The 20,625-nt window shown below is 38.9% G+C and overlaps 2 protein-coding genes across 2 annotated transcripts; both read right to left on the reverse strand.

The window, feature by feature from the left end:
• Positions 1 to 10,725: 10,725 nt before the first annotated feature.
• Positions 10,726 to 18,985, reverse strand: LOC142240978 (uncharacterized). Its single transcript, XM_075312724.1, has 3 exons — positions 18,939 to 18,985; positions 18,633 to 18,722; positions 10,726 to 12,033 (listed from the first exon to the last, which is right to left on the reverse strand). The coding sequence occupies exon 3, from the start codon at positions 12,027 to 12,029 to the stop codon at positions 10,950 to 10,952; it is 1,080 nt and encodes a 359-aa protein (XP_075168839.1). The 5' UTR covers positions 12,030 to 12,033; positions 18,633 to 18,722; positions 18,939 to 18,985; the 3' UTR covers positions 10,726 to 10,949.
• Positions 12,053 to 17,491, reverse strand: LOC142239688 (uncharacterized). The gene has a single exon (XM_075311473.1). The coding sequence runs from the start codon at positions 17,489 to 17,491 to the stop codon at positions 12,053 to 12,055; it is 5,439 nt and encodes a 1,812-aa protein (XP_075167588.1).
• Positions 18,986 to 20,625: the final 1,640 nt, after the last annotated feature.

Here is a 20,625-nt window from a genome sequence, read left to right on the forward strand (position 1 = left end):
CGGCCAGGCCGAATCTTATGTACCCTCCACCATGGATTGCGTAGAAACTTCTACGAAAGACTGTCATCCACAATCGAATTACTTGGGTTGTGGTATCTTAAAACTTCTTAACATCGTTTTCTAAATTGTGAGTTAGTCCATACGTGGTATATATTAGACAAAAAAGTTATGTATAGGTAAGTCTACAAGTAATTACGAATCGAAATGGACTTTTGCACGGTACGTAGAGAGCCAGAATTGAAATATGGGCGTCGCTTATATGGGGGCTATATACAATTATGAACTTGATATGGACCAATTTTTGTGTGATTGGGGATCGATTTATCTGATCCCCAATCAATCAAAAATATGGACCTAGTTAGGCATGGTTGTTAAAGGCCAGATACTAGCACAATGTACCAAATTTCAACTGACTCGGATGAAATTTGCTCCTGCAAGAGGCTCCAAAACCAAATCTCGGGATCGGTTTATATGGGGACTATATATGATTATGGACTGATATGGACCACTTTTGGCATGGTTGTTAAATATCATATACTACCACCACGTACCAAATTTCAACCAGATCGGATGAATTTTGCTTCTCCAAAAGGCACCAGAGGTCAAGTCTGGGGATCGGTTTATATGGGGGCAATATATAATTATGGACTGATATGAACCAATTCCTGCATGGTTGTTGGATACCATATACTAACATCACGTACCAAATTTCAACCAGATCGGATGAATATTGCTCTTCCAAGAGGCTCCGGAGGTCAAATCTGGGGACCGGTTTATATGGGGCCTATATATAATTATTGACCGATTTCGACCAATTTTTGCATGGGTGTTTGAGGCCATATATTAACACCACGTACCAAATTTCAACTGAATCAGATGAATTTTGGTCTTCCAAGAGGCTCCGGAGGTCAAATCTGGTGATCGGTTTATATGGGGGCTATATATAATTATTGACCGATGTGGACCAATTTTTGCATGGTCATTAGATACCATATACTAACACCATCTACCATTTTGCAGGCGGATCGGTTGAAATTTGCTTCTCTTGGAGGCTCCGCAAGCCAAATCGGGGGATCGGTTTATATGGGGGCTATATGTAATTATGGACCAATGTAGACCAATTTTTGCATGGTTGTTAGAGACCATATACTAACACCATTCACGTGGATCGGATGAAATTTGCATCTCTTAGAGCAATCGCAAGCCAAATTTTCGGGTCCGTTTATATGGGGGCTATACGTAAAAGTGGACCGATATGGCCCATTTGTAATACCATCCGACCTACATTAATAACAACTGATTGTGCCAAGTTTCAAGTCTATAGCTTGTTTCGTTCGGAAGTTAGCGTGATTTCAACAGACGGACGGACGGACGGACATGCTCATATCGACTCAGAGTTTCAGCGCGACCCAGAATATATATACTTTGCGGGGTCTTAGAGCAATATTTCGATGTGTTACTAACGGAATGACAAAGTTAAGATACCCCCATCCTATGGTGGAGGGTATAAAAAAATTTCCTATAGCAAAGAAGGTTGGATAACATTTCTCATATAAATGAAATGAAAAATTTAGTATATCCAGGAAACTTTAAAATTTTTTCCTACTGTCAAGAAATTTTCACAAAAAAATTTTATAAAAGAAAATTTTGTATAGAAAAAAAATCCCATGGTTAGCTAAATTTGAGAAAATTTCGTATAGCATAGCAACGATGTTTAACAAATTTTCCAATAGCAAAGAAATTTTGAGGAAATTTTACATACGAAAGAAATTGTTAAAACAAAATTTCTTAAGCAAATAAACTTTCCGGTAGAAAAGAAATTTTGACAAAATTTGGCACAGTAAACAAATTCTAATAAAATTTCCTACAGTCATGAAGGTTAGGTTAGGTTAGTTTTACAAAATTTCGATTGTACTGGAATTTTGACAAAAAAACCTTTTCGTTGGTTAAGCTGTTCTTGTAGTTTAAGCAACGCATGGTTTTAAGCTGAAATCAAAATATCATTTAGTAAACAAATGTTGACGAAATTTTCTACAGCAAAGATATTTTGACAAAATTTATATACTTCTATTTCCTATAGCAAAATATCCCATAGCAAAGACATTTCAAAGAAGACAAAATTTCTTTTAGCAAAGAAATTTAGACAACTTAGTAAAGAAATTTTAACAAAATTCCCTATAGCAAAGACATTTTGACAAAAATCCTTGTAGCAAAGACATTTTTACAATCTTTCCTACAACAAAGTAAATTTGACGAACTTTCTTAAAGCAAAAAAATTCCTTTCTACAACGAAATTTTGACAAAATTTCCTACAGAAAAGAAGTTTTTATAAAATTTCCTAATTTTGAAGAAATTTTCTATAGCAAAGTCGTTGCTACAAAATTTCAGTTTATAAAGAAATTGTGACAAAATTTCTTATAACAAAGAAACATTTACGAAATTTTTCTATAGTAATATATATAGCAAAAAAAAGACAAGTATATACAGTAGTAAATTCGGCCGGGCCGAATTTTAAATACCCACCACCATGAATCTAATAGCATAGTTTCCTTTGAAAATTTCAGGGGGGTTTCATGACAGATATTTTCCCAAGCAGATTAGTTCAACAAGTACGCTTCTCGAAGATATATGTAAAGATTTTACCTATGAAGATTAGATCAGATTCTGAAATTAAAATAACCATTTTTTGTTTGAGTTTTAGAGGAATCATAAACATATCTTGTAAGTGTGCAAGAAAGTGGTGAAATAACGCCTTGATTCGACATCTAAAATCTGTAGTTTTTTACCCCAATAATTTAAATGAGTACGAGAAATAAAATCTGGAAATTTTACATTCGGTTTCAAGCAATTTTCATGATCAGTGCATATTCTGTACCCTCAAGATCTGAAATCGGTCTATATGGAAGTCTTACCAAATGGACCGATAAAAACTAAATCATATACACTTTTTCGTGGGTATAAAATGCCAGTATATTTTGAATTTGTGGCAAATCGGATAAAAACTACAATTTCTAGAAACCCTAGGAGTTAAATCGGGAGATCGGTCTAATGGGGGCCTATATCACAAACTGTATCGATACACAATATATTCGGCACACCTCTTTAAGGTCCTAGAATACCTCCAGATTTCCAATTTCGGGCAAATTGGATAAAAACTGCGGATTCTAGAAGCCCAAGAAGTATAATCGGGAGATCGGCTATATATGAAAACGTGGACCGATACTCACCATTTTCGGTACACCTCTTTATGGCCCTAGAATACCTCTAAATATCAAATTTCAGGCAAATTGGATAACACCTTCGTACTCTAGAAGCCCAAGAAGTAAAATCGGTCTATATAGAGGCTGTACCAAACCATGGACCGATACGCACCATTTTCGGCACACCTTTTTATGGTCCTAGAATACCTCTTTCAGGCAAATTAGATAAAAACTACGGATTCTTGAAGCCCAAGAAGTGAAATCGGGAGACCGGTCTATATAGGGGCTATATCAAAACATGGACCGGTACTCACCATTTTCGGCACATCTCTTTATGGTCCGAGAATACGTCTAGATTTCCAATTTCAGGCAAATTGGATAAAAAATACGGGTTCTAGAAACCCAAGAAGTAAAATCGGGAGATAGGTCTATATGGGGGCTATATCAAAACATGAACCAGTACTCACCATTTTCGGCACACCTCTTTATGGTCATAGAATACCTCTAGATTTCCAATTTCAGGCAAATTGGATAAAAACTAAGGTTTCTATAAGCCCAAGACCCCAAATCGGGGCATCGGTTTTTATGGGAGCTATATCAAAACCTGGACCGATATAGCCCACATTCGAACATGGCCTGCGTGCGCCAAATTTCAGGACGATAGCTCCTTTATTGCAGACTGCAGCGTGTTTACAACTGACAGACAGACGGACATGCTTATAATGTCTTAGAATTTCTCCCTGATCAAGAATATATATACTTTATATAGTCGGACATCAATGTTTCGATGTGTTACAAACGGAATGACAAACTTATTATACCCCTATCACCATTCTATGGTGGTGGGTATAAAAATTAAAAAAATTTAACTAGAACAGAAATTTAGACAAAATGTCCTTTAGCAACGAAAATTTCCTATTTAAAAATTTCCTATAGTAAAGAAATTTTGACAATTAGAAAATAGCAAGGATATTTTGACGAAATTTTCTATATAATGAAATTTCTACAAAAAATTCCTATAGCAAAGAACAGCTTTTGGAAAGCAAAGAAATTAACATAGCAAAGCAATTTTGACAAAATTTACTATAGCAATGAAATTTTAAAAAAAAATTCTTTAGTAAAGAAATTTTTACAAAATTTTATTTAGTAAAGAAATTTTTAGAAAATTTTGAAAAAATATTTCTATAGTAAAGAAATTTTGACAATTAAGAAATAGCAAAAAAGCTTTGACGGAATTTTCTATATAATGAAAGTTTTACAAAATTTCCTCTAGCAAAGAAAATTTGTACAAACTTTTGGAAAACAAAGAAATTAGTAAAGCAATTTTGACGAAATTTTGAAAAAAATGTTCCTATAGCACAGAAATTTTGATCAAATTTCGAACTTAGTAAAGAAAGTTTTGACACAATTTTTACAGCAATGAAATTTTGACGAAAGTTGCAACAGCATAAAAATTTACGAAGTTTCCTAAAGCAATGAAATTTATACAAAATTTCTTTTGGCAAATACATTGTTATGAAATTTTTTATAGCAAAGAATTTTTTAGAAAATTTCCTTTCTACAGCGAAATTTTGACAAAATTTCCTATACAAAAGAAGTTTTTATAAAATTTCCTAAAGAAAAGATGTTTTGACGAAATTTTCTATAGGAAAAAGCATTTTACAGAAATTTCGCATTGTTACAAAATTTCCCTTTAGTACAGAAATTTTGACTAAATTTCCTATAACAAAGAAATTTTTACAAAATTTTCTGTAGTAAAGAAATTTAAAAAATCCTATAGCAAAAAAAATACAAAATTTAATTTCGAAATTTAGAAAAAAGGTCTTATAGCAAAGAAATTATTAAAGCATTTTCTATTTTAAAAAAATTTGACAATTAGGAAATAGCAAGGAAATTTTGACGAAATTTATGTAATGAAATTTTTACATAATTTCCTATTGACAGAGAAAAAATTACAATCTTTTGAAAAAAAAAATATTACATAATTCCCATTAGTAAAGCAATTTTGACGTAATTTCTTATATCAAATTAATTTTTAAAAAATGTTCTTTAGTAAGGAAATATTTACAAAATTTTTACAGAAATTTTTACAAAATTAAAAAAAAATGTTCTTATAGCACAAATATTTTGACCAAATTTGATACTACACAATTTCATTCAAATTCAGCCAACGAAAAATGTTCAATGATATAACGAAACACTTTCATTAATACAATGAAAATATTCGTTAATAGTACGAAACGTTACGTTGATTTGCAGAAAATTCGTTATATTAACGAAAAAGTTCGTTCTATTAACGAAATTGTTTCATTGGCTGGCTTTTAACGACACAATTCGTTAATATAACGAAACTTTTTCTATTAGTGTATAAAGAACTTTTGACGAAATTAAGACCAATTTTGATACTGTTGAGCCACCGTGGTGCAATGGTTAGCATGCCCGCCTTGCATACACAAGGTCGTGGGTTCGATTCCTGCTACGACCGAACACCAAAAAGTTTTTCAGTGGTGGATTATCCCACCTCAGTAATGCTGGTGACATTTCTGAGGGTTTCAAAGCTTCTCTAAGTGGTTTCACTGGAATGTGGAACGCCGTTCGGACTCGGCTATAAAAAGGAGGTCCCTTGTCATTGAGCTTAACATGGAATCGGGCAGAACTCAGTGATAAGAGAGAAGTTCACCACTGTGGTATCACAATGGACTGAATAGTCTAACTGAGCCTGATACATCGGGCTGCCACATAACCTAACCTAACCTACTGTTGACGAAATTTTTTATAGCAAAGAAATTTTAAAAAAACCAAATAAATTTTGGTTAAATTTCCTTTAAAAAAGAAATTTTGACAAAATTTCCTACACCAAAAAATAGTGACAACATTTTCTATAATAAAGAATTTTTGCCGAAATTTTCTATGGCGTTTTAAAATGAGTAATGTTAAAACACATCTATTGTACACTTGTATTTATTTGTAGTGGTTGTTCACTTATTGACTTGATTTCTCTTCCATCATAGTTGTGTATTTATGGATGCAAGACACGTTGTACATTTTCTATTAGAATTCATGTTTGGTACTCACATCCGAGTAGTAACATTTGATTTGTTAGTGTCTCATACTCCTCCATAGTTAACAGCAATCAAAGCAATGTGCTTTTGTCTATCTTTAGTGTACATTCTATCACTATATAGTCGGAGAACATAGACTTTGATCCGTGTGATAACGGAGCTATCAGAAATCTATGATCTGTAGGGTCTATATTATGTGATGTAATTTAGTCATAATCATAAGCTAGAATGAGTAACAGCAGAAAGTCATTATACCTAAACTAACAGTTAGTGAGATATAACGTTAACACTGTACTCTCTCCGTTAAAACTCATGTAATCAATATTATTTAATTATAAACCATACCAGACTCCATAAACCATACCAGACTCCATTTTGTGTCATTATATAGTCCGAATATCATAATACGAGGAATTAAATAATTTAATTTATTTATACTTACAACTAAAGTATAGGATTCTCATCGTGTACAATTTTCCCATAAATCGTTCTCACAGATGCTCATTAGAAAGCTCTCTTTACATCCGAGCCATGCGAATAATCCAATAAGGGAATTGAAGAAAGAGTTGTGCTCTTAGATGATGGTCTCCCACAATCCTAACTAAGCGAATAAAACCAAAGAGAGATTACAGGAGAATCCCCAAAAGTAGAATAAATTAACGAATATTTTGAAAAAGTGGCCTCAGATACTTAAAAAAAAATTAAAAATTTTAGATGATATAGATTTTACATTCTAAAATTAAGGTTACGTAACACAATATGAGTTCAATATTTTATCAGCAGTTCTTCTCCATGAACTGTGCTAAGGGGGATCTGTTTATAAAGGGTGATTTGTTAAGAGCTTGATAACTTTTTTTTAAAAAAAAACGCATAAAATTTGCAAAATCTCATCGGTTCTTTATTTGAAACGTTAGATTGGTCCATGACATTTACTTTTTGAAGATAATTTCATTTAAATGTTGACCGCGGCTGCGTCTTAGGTGGTCCATTCGGAAAGTCCAATTTTGGGCAACTTTTTCGAGCATTTCGGCCGGAATAGCCCGAATTTCTTCGGAAATGTTGTCTTCCAAAGCTGGAATAGTTGCTGGCTTATTTCTGTAGACTTTAGACTTGACGTAGCCCCACAAAAAATAGTCTAAAGGCGTCAAATCGCATGATCTTGGTGGCCAACTTACCGGTCCATTTCTTGAGATGAATTGTTCTCCGAAGTTTTCCCTCAAAATGGCCATAGAATCGCGAGCTGTGTGGCATGTAGCGCCATCTTGTTGAAACCACATGTCAACCAAGTTCAGTTCTTCCATTATTGGCAACAAAAAGTTTGTTAGCATCGAACGATAGCGATCGCCATTCACCGTAACGTTGCGTCCAACAGCATCTTTGAAAAAATACGGTCCAATGATTCCACCAGCGTACAAACCACACCAAACAGTGCATTTTTCGGGATGCATGGGCAGTTCTTGAACGGCTTCTGGTTGCTCTTCACTCCAAATGCGGCAATTTTGCTTATTTACGTAGCCATTCAACCAGAAATGAGCCTCATCGCTGAACAAAATTTGTCGATAAAAAAGCGGATTTTCTGCCACTGATTTTGGTAATAAAATTCAATGATTTGCAAGCGTTGCTCGTTAGTAAGTCTATTCATGATGAAATGTCAAAGCATACTGAGCATCTTTCTCTTTGACACCATGTCTGAAATCCCACGTGATCTGTCAAATACTAATGCATGAAAATCCTAACCTCAAAAGAATCACCCTTTATTTTTGTTCATTACATGAGATCTCTGTTTCATGAGATTAGACTTTATAAAGTAATTGCAAGTTATTTACTTTATTTACAAAAATATTTCCAAAAATCACATAAATTGCGAGAATAAAGGGGATCTTTATTCTCGCAATGTCATCCTCAATTTTTATATCATCTTTAAAATCTTCGTTATTAACGAATTCCACTCATAATGACAACCCCCAAAGGTAAAAGCAATGGCAACAAACGCATCTACACTAAATTGCCGATTAAATCGCAGGCGTCAATCCAAATTCAATTCAGAGGTGACAATAAATATATTGGGATGTTTATGTGCTCCATATAAACGTCGTTTCTATGCTCTACGTTCAACATATCAGCGGTAACATGTGTCCATATTTAATTACGTAGCGGCGGCGGCTATGATGACGACTTCGCTAGTATTGCAATATTTAGCTAGTCTCGACGTGTTTAGATGTTAAGTGCATTTGTGCAAGAGCCATTACAAATGCATTAGAGTGTGGTGGAGGAGGAGGAGATCCTGTAGAATGACCACTAGGCTTAGGACTCTTTTTCCTCAACATGTTGGATGTGGATTGAAATTGTTTGGTATTGGCCTAGGAACTATGGGATTGTTTGTAGTAGTAGTGGCATGAACATAACATCACTTTTAATTTGGCTAACAATTTACAGAACAACAAAATTCAATTCTGTCTTGCAATCAATTATCGGTTAGATGAGGTGAGAAAAAACAAGTATATACGGCCGTAAGTTCGGCCAGGCCGAAGCTTATGTACCCTCCATCATGGATTGCGTAGAAACTTCTTCTAAACACTGTCATCCACAATCGAATTACTTAAGTTGCGGTAACGCTTGCCGATGGCAAGGTATCCATACGTGGTATATATTAAATCAAAAAAGATCGATCCAATACGTATATAATTCAGTTTGACAAAGTAGACATAAAATTTTGATAAAATTTTCTACAGAAATAAAATTTTAACAAAATTTTCTATAGAAATAAAATTTGACAAAAATTTCTACAGAAATAAAATATTAACAAAATTTTCTTTAGAAAAAAAAATTTGACAAAAATTTCTACAGAAATAAAATATTAACAAAATTTTCTATAGAAATAAACTTTTGACAAAATATTCTATAGAAATAAAATCATGGTAGATTATTTTTGGCTCGAGTGGCAACCATGATTATGAACCGAATAAAATTTGAACAAAATTTTCTATAGAAATAAAATTTTGACAATGATGAAAATTTTATTATGAACCAAATCTAGAAAAAATCTAGAAATAAATTTTTGACAAAATTTTCTATAGAAATAAAATTTTGAAAAAATTTTCTATATAAATAAAATTTTGGTAGATTATTTTTTGCTCTAGTGGCAACCACGATTATGAATCGATATGGACCAATTTTTGTGTGATTGGACCAATTTTAGTATGGTTGTTAGCGACCATATACTAACACCACGTTCCTAATTTGAACCGGATCGGATGAATTTTGCTCCTCCAAGAGGCTCCGGAGGTCAAATCTGGAGAACGTTTTATATGGGGGCTATATATAATTATGGACCGATATGGACCAATTCTGGCACGGTTGTTAAAGATCATATACTAACACTATGTTCAAAGTTACAACCGAATTGGATGAAATTTGCTTCTCTTGGAGACTTCGCAAGCCAAATCTGGGGATCGGTTTATATGGGGGCTATATATAATTATGAACCGATGTGGACCAATTTTTGCATGATTATTAGAGACCATATACCAACACCATGTACCAAATTTCAGCCGGATCGGATGAAATATGCTTCTCTTAGAGGCTGCACAAGCCAAATCTGGGGATCGGTTTATATGGGGTCTATATATAATTATGGACCGATGTGGACCAATTTTTGCATGATTGTTAGAGACCATATACCAACACCATGTACCAAATTTCAGCCGGATCGGATGAAATATGCTTCTCTTAGAGGCTCCACAAGTCAAATCTGGGGATCGGTTTATATGGGGGCTATATATAATTATGGACCGATGTGGACCAATTTTTGCATGATTGTTAGAGACCATATACCAACACCATGTACCAAATTTCAGCCGGATCGGAAGAAATATGCTTCTGTTAGAGGCTCCACAAGCCAAATCTGAGGGTCCCTTTATATGGGGGCTATACGTAAAAGTGGACCGATATGGCCCTGTTCGCCGAATGCGAAAAGTATGGAAATATAGGGAAAAATAAAAACACGATAGTTTAATATTTTCAATATATAACAAGAGCAGAAGGTTTTATTAAGGTGTTTTCTATTATAATTAATGGTAAACAATATTACCTATAATTTCCAACGATATGGATAAATTTGCAACCGCACCAATTGGCTTATCGATAACAAGTAAAGTGAGAGATGCTCTCAACCAAGATGGCGGAAGGCGGGGCTTTTGACAAGATAAATTAATATTCAAATTATGACATTTCTACTCTGGCAGGGATGTACCAAAAAGTAGTATACAAATTCTAACGAACACTATTAAGTCCAATTAATCTTTACTCGAACTTAAACATTGCCGGCCGCCTTGCAACATCAAGGTATGTTGTAACTAAAACTAAACTTAAAATACAAAATGAGGCTAAGTGCAGTGAAAAGTGAGTTTCCTTCTGTTCATTTACCATAAATCCAATTTATTAATTCATTTATCTTTCCAAATTCAACCTAAGACTAGATTACAAAAAAAAACTAATAAAAATAATTACGTAAGGTCAGAAGGGGACCTGGTAGAACCCAAAAGGGGGGCTCTCGCGACAATATATCGATGGGTCAAAAGGGGACCCGTTGGAACCCCAAAAAGGGGGCTCTCGCGAAGAGATACAATAAAACGATGGCCAAAAGGGGGCCGTTAGAACCCAAAAGGGGGGCTCTCGCGCATTTACCCTAGCAGTTACACAACCCGGACAGAACCCAACCGAAGATTGTATAATGAGCCACCGGGAGACCGGGCGACGTATACACCCTATGTGTTATGATTCGCCCATACACCTCAGGACCAAAAACGATCGCAACCCGTCCCACTCGGTAAAATTGCGGATCTGCCAAAGGTAATCCCAAAAAGGATTCCTTGATCCGTTCTGGCACGGCTTCGGCGGGGGTCAACACACGACCTAGATCGTGCACACGAGCAGTAAACGTCAGTCGCTGCTCTGGATCATAAGCGGACGATACTGTCAACCGGCAAAATTGGACCCCCTCAATATTTGTAACCGGTAGCCCTAAGTTCTCGACCATAGAACGACAGATTTGGCTTTGGCGCGCGCAGTTGTCGATTACTGCACGGACCGGAACGGACACACCATGGGGGGACACGCGGACTACGAGGCTGGGCGCCAGAGTAACGACATTCTGCAGAGGCAGAACTCCGACGCCGCCAAAATCGGAATATGACCGTGCCACAGCAAGATCGGACGGACGATTCGTATGGCTCCCACTACGAATCCGCTGAGCAGACCTCGAGCTCCCATGTTCAATTCGAGGCGCCACAGCCGCAGCGTGTAACAAAACATTGTGGTCCCCGGAGCAACTGGGGCACCTACGCCGGCTAGGACAATCCTTCGACTGGTGGGTCTGTGCTAGACATCTGTAGCAATAGCGATGTCGTACCACCATACGTATCCTCTTCTCAATCGAAAGAGAGAGGAACTTCCGACACCGCCGCAATGCGTGACGACCTCCACAAACCCTGCAAACCAATTGAGCAGGAGTTCGACCAACATCAGTAGCCTCTACTACAGCAGGCGCCACCACGGGCTCATCCACAACTACCGGAGGTGGACTCTCAATTTCTTGGGGCGATAGCTGAACCTCCGGAATGGCAGGCGACGGTATCGCCATCGGCTCCTCCAACAATGCCCGTTCGACCGCCGACATATCAAGGGGGCACGCAGTATCATCATCCGATTGATCCATAATAACCTCGAAATTTTCCAAGTCGTCAGCGAAGCACGAGGTATTTTCCATGATACTGCGAGAAAATATACGAATTACAAAGAGTTCGCCGAAGTGTCGGTCAATGAGACCAACTTAGCTATAGGTCGTCTTACAACGCCATTCTCCGTACGTATATCCGCGACCCGAATGTGACCATCTACGCCCGGGTGAACCGACACGACTCGACCTAATTTCCAAGAAGTTGGTGGAAGCTGTTCATGACGAATAACGACTAGGTCATTTACCATAACATCGCGCTGAGGAAATTTCCACTTATATCTCATATGCAGATTCTTCAAATATTCCTCTTTCCAACGTACACAAAACTGTTGTGCAAGAGCCTGTACCTTACGAAACCGATTCACCAACGAAAGAGGCTGTTCGGTTATAACTGGCTCAGCAGGGGCGAGTAGAGGGGCACCTATAAGAAAATGACCCGGTGTCAAAGCGTCAAGCTCCTGCGGGTTATCCGATTGGGGACAAAGAGGTCTTGAATTCAAACAAGCCTCAATACGAGCCAACACCGTCGAAAACTCTTCAAACGTGAAACGAACATTCCCTATTTGCCTTCTGAAATGCAACTTAAAACTCTTCACCCCAGCTTCCCAAAGGCCTCCCATATGAGGCGCACCAGCTGGGATAAATCGCCACGATAGGCCCTGGTGTGCAAACTTAGAGGACACGACATCACTGCTTCCCCTAATTACATCCCGGAAATTTCGTTCAAGCTCACGCGACGCACCGACAAAATTTGTCCCATTGTCCGAGAAAATGGTCGCAGGACAACCCCGACGAGCAACAAACGTATGAAATGCCGCAAGAAAGCCGGCAGTCGACAAGTCGGAAACCGCTTCCAAATGAATCGCCCTAGTAGCAAAACACACGAAAACGCACACATAACCTTTAGTTATGCGACAATAACGTCCGGTGAACGACTTCACCTCAAAGGGGCCTGCATAGTCTACGCCAGTCGTAGTAAAAGGTCTGTCGAGAACAGTTCTTTCCGGAGGAAGAGGAGCCATCACCTGACTACAAACCCGTTTCCTCTCCAAAAGACATGGTTTACACCTATGTATAACCGAACGAATAAGATTCCTCACCCGAGGTATCCAGTATTCAATACGAAGAATACGCAACATCAACTGATTTCCTCCATGAATGGAAATCAAATGAACAAATTCCACCAAAAGCTTCGTGAATCGACAGCTGTAGGGCAAAATTATAGGGTGCCGCTCCGAATACGAAAGAATAGGCGAGCGGCTCAAACGACCATACATCCGCATTACACCCATTTCATCAAGGAACGGGTTCAAAGAAACAAGTGAACTGCCAGTACCTAACGAAGACCTATCCATCAAGTCCTTATATTCATTACCATAATTCATTTTTTGAGCAAGCACTATCAAGCGACTTTTAGTTGCCCTAATCTCAGACGATGATAAACTGTGATCCGCATAGCTACAATCACGCCTATGAGCGGGATGCGTCCGATAAAAGAATCTCATAACATATGAGATAACACGCAGCGCTCTATCCAGAGAAGAAAATCTATCGAGAACATCCTCGTATGAATTAACGAAAGAAGCATGTGCCTTCACAGACCGAATTTCTACGTCGGTGTCAAAAGAGGAAGTGTCACGAACCGGCCATTCCGATTGACTACACGATAGCCACTGAGGCCCATGCCACCAAAGTCGAGAGGCGGCCAAATCCGAAGGGGACACACCGCGGCTGCCAAGATCAGCAGGATTATCCTCCGACCTCACATGATACCAATTCGTACCACCGACGTTCTCCTGAATGCGACATACCCTATTCGCGACAAATGTTGTCCAAGCCGAAGGCGTTTTCTTTAACCAGGCTAGTACAATAGTCGAATCCGTCCAACAATAAATTCGACCAAAATCAATACCGATTTCTCGAATGACCGTTCTTGCGAGTTCGGACGCTAAAACAGCGCCGCAAAGCTCCAAACGAGGCAAAGAAACCGATTTCAACGGAGCAACTTTCGTCTTGCACGATAGCAAATTAACGACAATCTCGCCATTTGGGGCCAAAACTCGAATATATACTACCCCCGCGTATGCCTTAACCGAGGCATCTGAAAATACGTGAAGCTCGGCCGAAGTGCACGGTGTGTAACGAATCCACCGAGGAATATTTATCGAATTGACATCCGGATAACTATCTACAAATTTTTCCCACTCGGATGCCGTTGCCGAAGGCAGTATTTCATCCCAGCCGACGCGATCAAGCCAAACCTTCTGCATGATAATCTTTGCCACAATTATCACTGGACCTAACCAACCGACAGGGTCGAATAATTTCGCGATAGCCGACAACACTTCCCGTTTAGTGTATCCACACCTTTTTGCTATAGGCTCGACCGCGAAGTAGAATGCATCCAATTGAGCATTCCATCTCACACCCAATGGTTTCGAATTGCTAGCCTCGACAAATGCCAGCAATTGAGCATCAACCAAATATTCCGGCGGTAGTGAATCTAAAATTTCTCTATAATTCGATGTCCATTTCCGCAGTTCAAATTTAGCCGTCGCAAGCGCCGCGATTAATTGATCCCGAGCCATTATCGCAGTTTCAAGGTCATGAGTTCCGGTCAAAACGTCATCAACGTACATACATTTACGTAATATATCGGCCGCGAGTGGAAACTCCTCCTCAGTGTCTTCAGCTAACTGTAACAGTGTCCGTATCGCGAGATATGGTGCACAGTTTACACCGAAGGTCACCGTTTGTAGTTCATAGTCCTGGACTGTCCTTGTCGGAGAATCCCTAAAAACAATTCTCTGCAACGGAGCATGAGAAGAGTCCACTCGAATCTGCCTATACATCTGTGTAATATCGCAGTTGAACACGTATTTAAATAGTCGCCATCGCACAATAAGAAGGACTAAGTCCTGCTGCAAAGTGGGACCTACGTGAAGGATATCGTTAAGACTATTCCCGTTGGACGTTTTATTAGACGCATTAAATACGACGCGAAGTTTGGAAGTCTTCTTCTCGAGGTTAATGACAGGATGATGTGGAAGATAACACGAAAGTGTATCACTTGCAGAAATGGCGGATACTGGCCTCATGTGATCCAAATGCAAATATTCTTTAACAACACTATCATAAACTGATTTCACGTCCGGCCTTTTCGATAATGACGATTCATTACGATAAAATTGCCTCAAAGCAGTTGTTCGGGACTCACCCAAATATCCACGAGGACCGAGCTCTTCCTTTAGCGGAAGTGTAACTATATATCTACCTTCCGAATCTCTGCGCGTTGTCCGAACGTAATTTTCCTCACAGAACTTATCGGAGGGGGACAAAACCCCTTTACGTGGTGTTTCCTCCAACTCCCAAAACCGTAAAAGCGTTCTATCTAAATTTTCCTCTTCATCAACCGCTATAGTCGTAGTAAATGTTTGAATTTGCGATGTAGAAATCGGACCCGTTACTAGCCAGCCGAAAACACTGTTCTGTGCTATCAATGATTGAGCCGCAATCTGCCGGCAACCTTCTAATAGTATTCTCGGGTACAAGTCAGCGCCTAGTAGAATATCGACCGGTCTCGACACGAAAAGATTCGGATCAGCTAAGCGAATATCCGGAATCTGAGACAAAACTTCCTGCGACACCGTAAAGGAAGGTAAATTCCCGGATATAGATTGGAGCACTATAGCCATAGTTTCCAACAAAACCGACGCGTTGAGTGGAGATCCGATTTTCAAATTACACATTTTACTCGATTTGGCCGAAATTGCGCTATTTACCCCCGAAATTGTAACATTAGCCGCGTGAACCGGTAGTTTCACCCGATTTCGAAAGCGTTCCGTCAGAAACGAAGATTCTGAAGCGGGGTCAATCAAAGCGCGTGCCGGATATGAAACCCCATCGTGCATGATATTAATCATCGCAGTTCCCAAAAGCACGGCCCTATTTTGCGTCGTATGAAATGCCTGGCGAGGTAGGCACGCCGACGAGGTAGAAGGTTGCGGCTGATCAACCGAAGGCATAGTTCTCGGTTGAAAACTAGCCGCTGAACTCGACAAGGTGTTGGTCGAACCCGTCGCCGAAGTCGCGCTATTAGACGGCGTAGAATCGCGATGCAATAGCGAATGATGTCTCGAATTACATTTTGCACACGAATATTGTCTTGGACAATCCTTCATCTCATGACCTTTCATTAAGCAATTCAAGCACAACCGGTTACGTTTTACCACTATGTAACGTTCCGATACCGAGAGTTTACCAAATTTAACGCAAGCCGAAAGTCTATGATTATGTTTAGGACAAATAACGCACTTAGATTCCGACGAAGCACGCGACGATTTAGAAGAAGACGCATTGGTAAAATGCGCTTTTACCTTCTTTTCCTGAGAACGCTTCGAAGACGTGTCTTCCCGCAAATCATGCAAACACATCAACGTACGAACCCTTTCGGACAAAAAAGCGTCTAAATCCGCCCACGACGAAAGGGCTGATTTGTCCCTAACACTCTGCTCCCAAAGAGTCTGTGTGAGCCGCGGCAAACGTTGAAGGCAAATAAAAACGAGTATCTGGTCCCAATTATCGGTCGAAACTTCGTACGTATTCAATGCCGAAAGACAGCCATTGATTCCACGTTGAATCGATTTCAAACCCGCACTTGTCTCTACCGATACTGCCGAAATTGCAAAGAGAGACTTAAGTTGATTGTGAACTAGAACCCGCTTATTGTCGTATGCATCAACGAGGGCCTTCCACGCGAGGGCAAAACTTCGATGTGTCAGCGGAAACTTCGAGACAATTTCCCTAGCTTCGCCACTGGTCTTCCGCACAAGATGACACAAACGCTCGACGTCCGTTAATCTTGAATTGTTAACATAAACTGCTTGAAACAAATCCCGGAATGTAGGCCAGTCTAGAAAATTGCCCTCAAATACATCCGTATCGCACGGTGGCAACGCCAAATTGTGAACCATATCACAAAGTGGAGGGCCACTAACGGCCACTTCACCCCTAAACCCGGCTTTGCCATTAGGCAGCGACTGCCCATCCCGATCAGCCGGTATCGAAGTAGTCGCGTTATTAGCCCAAATCGCTTCGGATCCTTGAGTCGATTTATGAGACCCGATACTCCGTCTCGATGCTGCAACGACCGAAGACGCAGACGAAGTGATCGATGATCTACGTGACCGACGAAACTGGCCCAATTTTCGATTTATCGCGGACAAACAATTCATATAAGCCTGATGGGACGCGTCATATTTCCCGTCCACCGATTCAATATCGCTCGTTTGCGTTGTTCCGGCACCCTGTAAACTAGCCACGCATTCCTCAAAGCAATCCTGAACCTTTGTCCACAACTTCCCCAATTCCTCACTTCGAATCTCGAGGCTATAGACGTCTAACTCCTCATCTTTCATGGCATTAAAATGGGCGTGGAATTTAATAAGAGCGTCCGAAACGCGAATAAAGCGATCAAAGGGAGATACAGACATTCTAACTTTACGTTCAACTACCAAATTGAAGAATGTAACCAAATACGAAATTACAATATAGCCAAGAAGCAACGGCCAATAAAATTACCAAACTCAGACAAGGTTCCGTTCAATAAAAATAGCAAAATACGCAAAAGTAACTCGAGTTACAAAGATTAATTCGAGTCCACAACTCGCGAAAATCCGACAAAAGATCAAACGTTCGCAGAAACCGAAAATACTGAATGTAGGGTGCACAAAATATTACCCCCGAACGCTTGACACAAGAAAAATTATAATAATAATAATAATAAACAAAGGTATAAATAAATCAATAATAATAAATACCTGTCCAATAAATATTCAAAATTTACCAAATATTTGAATGATCGAATAATTTCTCTCAGTGTGAGAGCGTAAAAGTTTCAAAATATACCGAGTTTTAATTCAAGCCCCGATTCCAACCGGGAAATATTCAAACCTTTGAATTCAACTTGAATTCTAATGTGGGAATTACACGTAGTGTATAGCCCCCTTAAGAATTCAAATGATGATCGATATCCGATAACACGATAGTACGAGATGTGCCCGATTAGTCACTATACTATAGCAATCGACTAAGAGCGCAACACTGATGAGAACAAAACAAAATAAAAGCTTTTGTATGTTCTCAAATGTATGCAAATGAACGAAACAATAATTAATAAATGAAATTTCAGCACAGAAAACGCGAAAAAGTGGTGAATATACGAAACAAAGAGAGTGATATATGTGTATAGTGAATATTAGTGTACGAAAGTGGTGAAAATATGTACTTTAAGTTATTTCTCTCCGAAATTATTTGCACAGACGTCAAAATGGAAATACAAAAACAAAAACCTTGAATGCGTTTTGCCGTCGGCAAATGAAAATTTACTTAAAAACAATGAAAAACGATATTTTCACGCAAATAAATGCAAATAAACCACTTTAAATAAAAAAACACTAATATTCACTGATATCACTGAACTTGTACACCACTTTTAGGAATATTTATAATAAAAACCGATCGCGTAGCGTTGTAAAACAACCTTTTTTTTTCTTTAAATGGACGGACGACCACTATATTTGTTGTTGCACCGACCGCGAACTCACTTTATAAGGGAAAATGCACTGCACTTACCTTATAAAACGATGAAACAGATGTTGAGGATGATGAACTGATTGGTTTGAGTTTAAGGTGAAATTGATGACCAGGTCAGGTGGACTGTGTCTATAACAAAAACCAAGAAAAACACCGGTTAAACCAATTCTTCCACTCCGAAGTCCAATTATCCGGTACGAATGGATCAAAATGTTCGCCGAATGCGAAAAGTATGGAAATATAGGGAAAAATAAAAACACGATAGTTTAATATTTTCAATATATAACAAGAGCAGAAGGTTTTATTAAGGTGTTTTCTATTATAATTAATGGTAAACAATATTACCTATAATTTCCAACGATATGGATAAATTTGCAACCGCACCAATTGGCTTATCGATAACAAGTAAAGTGAGAGATGCTCTCAACCAAGATGGCGGAAGGCGGGGCTTTTGACAAGATAAATTAATATTCAAATTATGACATTTCTACTCTGGCAGGGATGTACCAAAAAGTAGTATACAAATTCTAACGAACACTATTAAGTCCAATTAATCTTTACTCGAACTTAAACAGGCCCATTTTCAATACCATCCGACCTACATCGATAACAACTACTTGTGCCAAGTTTCAAGTCGATAGCTTGTTTCGTTCGGAAGTTAGCGTGATTTCAACAGACGGACGGACGGACGGACGGACTGACGGACGGACGAACGGACGGACGGACGGACATGCTTAGATCGACTCAGAATTTCACCACGACCCAGAATATATATACTTTATGGGGTCTTAGAGCAATATTTCGATGTGTTACAAACGGAATGACAAAGTTAATATACCCCCATCCTATGATGGAGGGTATAAAAACGACAATGTGTTAACCCAATACACCCTCAAAAAAATCGCTTCTGTAACACATACCCCAAACACATTTTGCTTCAAGCATATATATTTTCAGGATTGGTCCAAACAAAATATTGTTTGTATTGTTCACCTTCCGAACGAAACAAGCTATCGACTTGAAACTTGGCACAAGTAGTTGTTATTGATGTAGGTCGGATGGTATTGAAAATGGGCCATATCGGACCACGTTTACGTATAGCCCCCATATAAACCGATCCCCAAATTTGGCTTGGGGAGCCTCCCGGAGCAGCAAAATTCATCCGATCCGGTTGAAATTTGGTACGTGGTCTTAGTATACGGTCTCTAACAACCATGCAAAAATTGGTCCATATCGGTCCATAATTATATATAGCCCCCATATAAACCGATCCCCAGATTTGACCTCCGGAGCCTCTTGGAGGGGCAAAATTCATCCGATCCGATTGAAATTTGGTACCTGATGTTAGTATATGGTCTCTAACAACCATGCAAAAATTGGTCCATATCGGTCCATAATTATATATAGCCCCCATATAAACCGATCCCCAGATTTGACCTCCGGAGACTTTTGGAGGGGCAAAATTCATCGGATCCGGTTGAAATTTGGTACCTGATGTTAGTATACGGCCTCTAACAACCATGCCAAAATTGGTCCATATCGATCCATAATTATATATAGCTCCCATATAAACCGATCCCCAGATTTGACCATCGGAGCCTCTTGGAGGAGCAAAATTCTTCCGATCCGGTTGAAATTTAGTACGTGGTATTAGTATACGGTTTTTAACAACCATGCAAAAATTGGTCCATATCGGTCCATAATTATATAGCCCCCATATAAACCGATCCCCAGATTTGACCTCCGGAGCCTCTTGGAGGGGCAAAATTCATCCGATCCGGTTGAAATTTGGTACCTGATGTTAGTTTACGGCCTCTAATAACCATGCAAAAATTGGTCCATATCGGTCCATAATTATATATAGCCCCCATATAAACCGATCCCCAGATTTGACCTCCGGAGCCTCTTGGAAGAGCAAAATTCATACGATCCAGTTGAAATTTGGTACATGGTGTTAGTATATGGTCTCTAACAACCATGCAAAAATTGGTCCATATCGGTCCATAATTATATATAGTTCCCATATAAACCG

This window comes from Haematobia irritans, chromosome 5 (assembly GCF_050003625.1).
Source record: "Haematobia irritans isolate KBUSLIRL chromosome 5, ASM5000362v1, whole genome shotgun sequence".
NCBI classification, from domain to species: Eukaryota; Metazoa; Arthropoda; class Insecta; order Diptera; family Muscidae; genus Haematobia; species Haematobia irritans.

Coding starts and splice junctions, on each gene's coding strand:
- LOC142240978 (XM_075312724.1), bottom strand. CDS start 12,029: ATGGAAAATACCTCGTGCTTCGCTGACGACTTGGAAAATTTCGAGGTT.
- LOC142239688 (XM_075311473.1), bottom strand. CDS start 17,491: ATGTCTGTATCTCCCTTTGATCGCTTTATTCGCGTTTCGGACGCTCTT.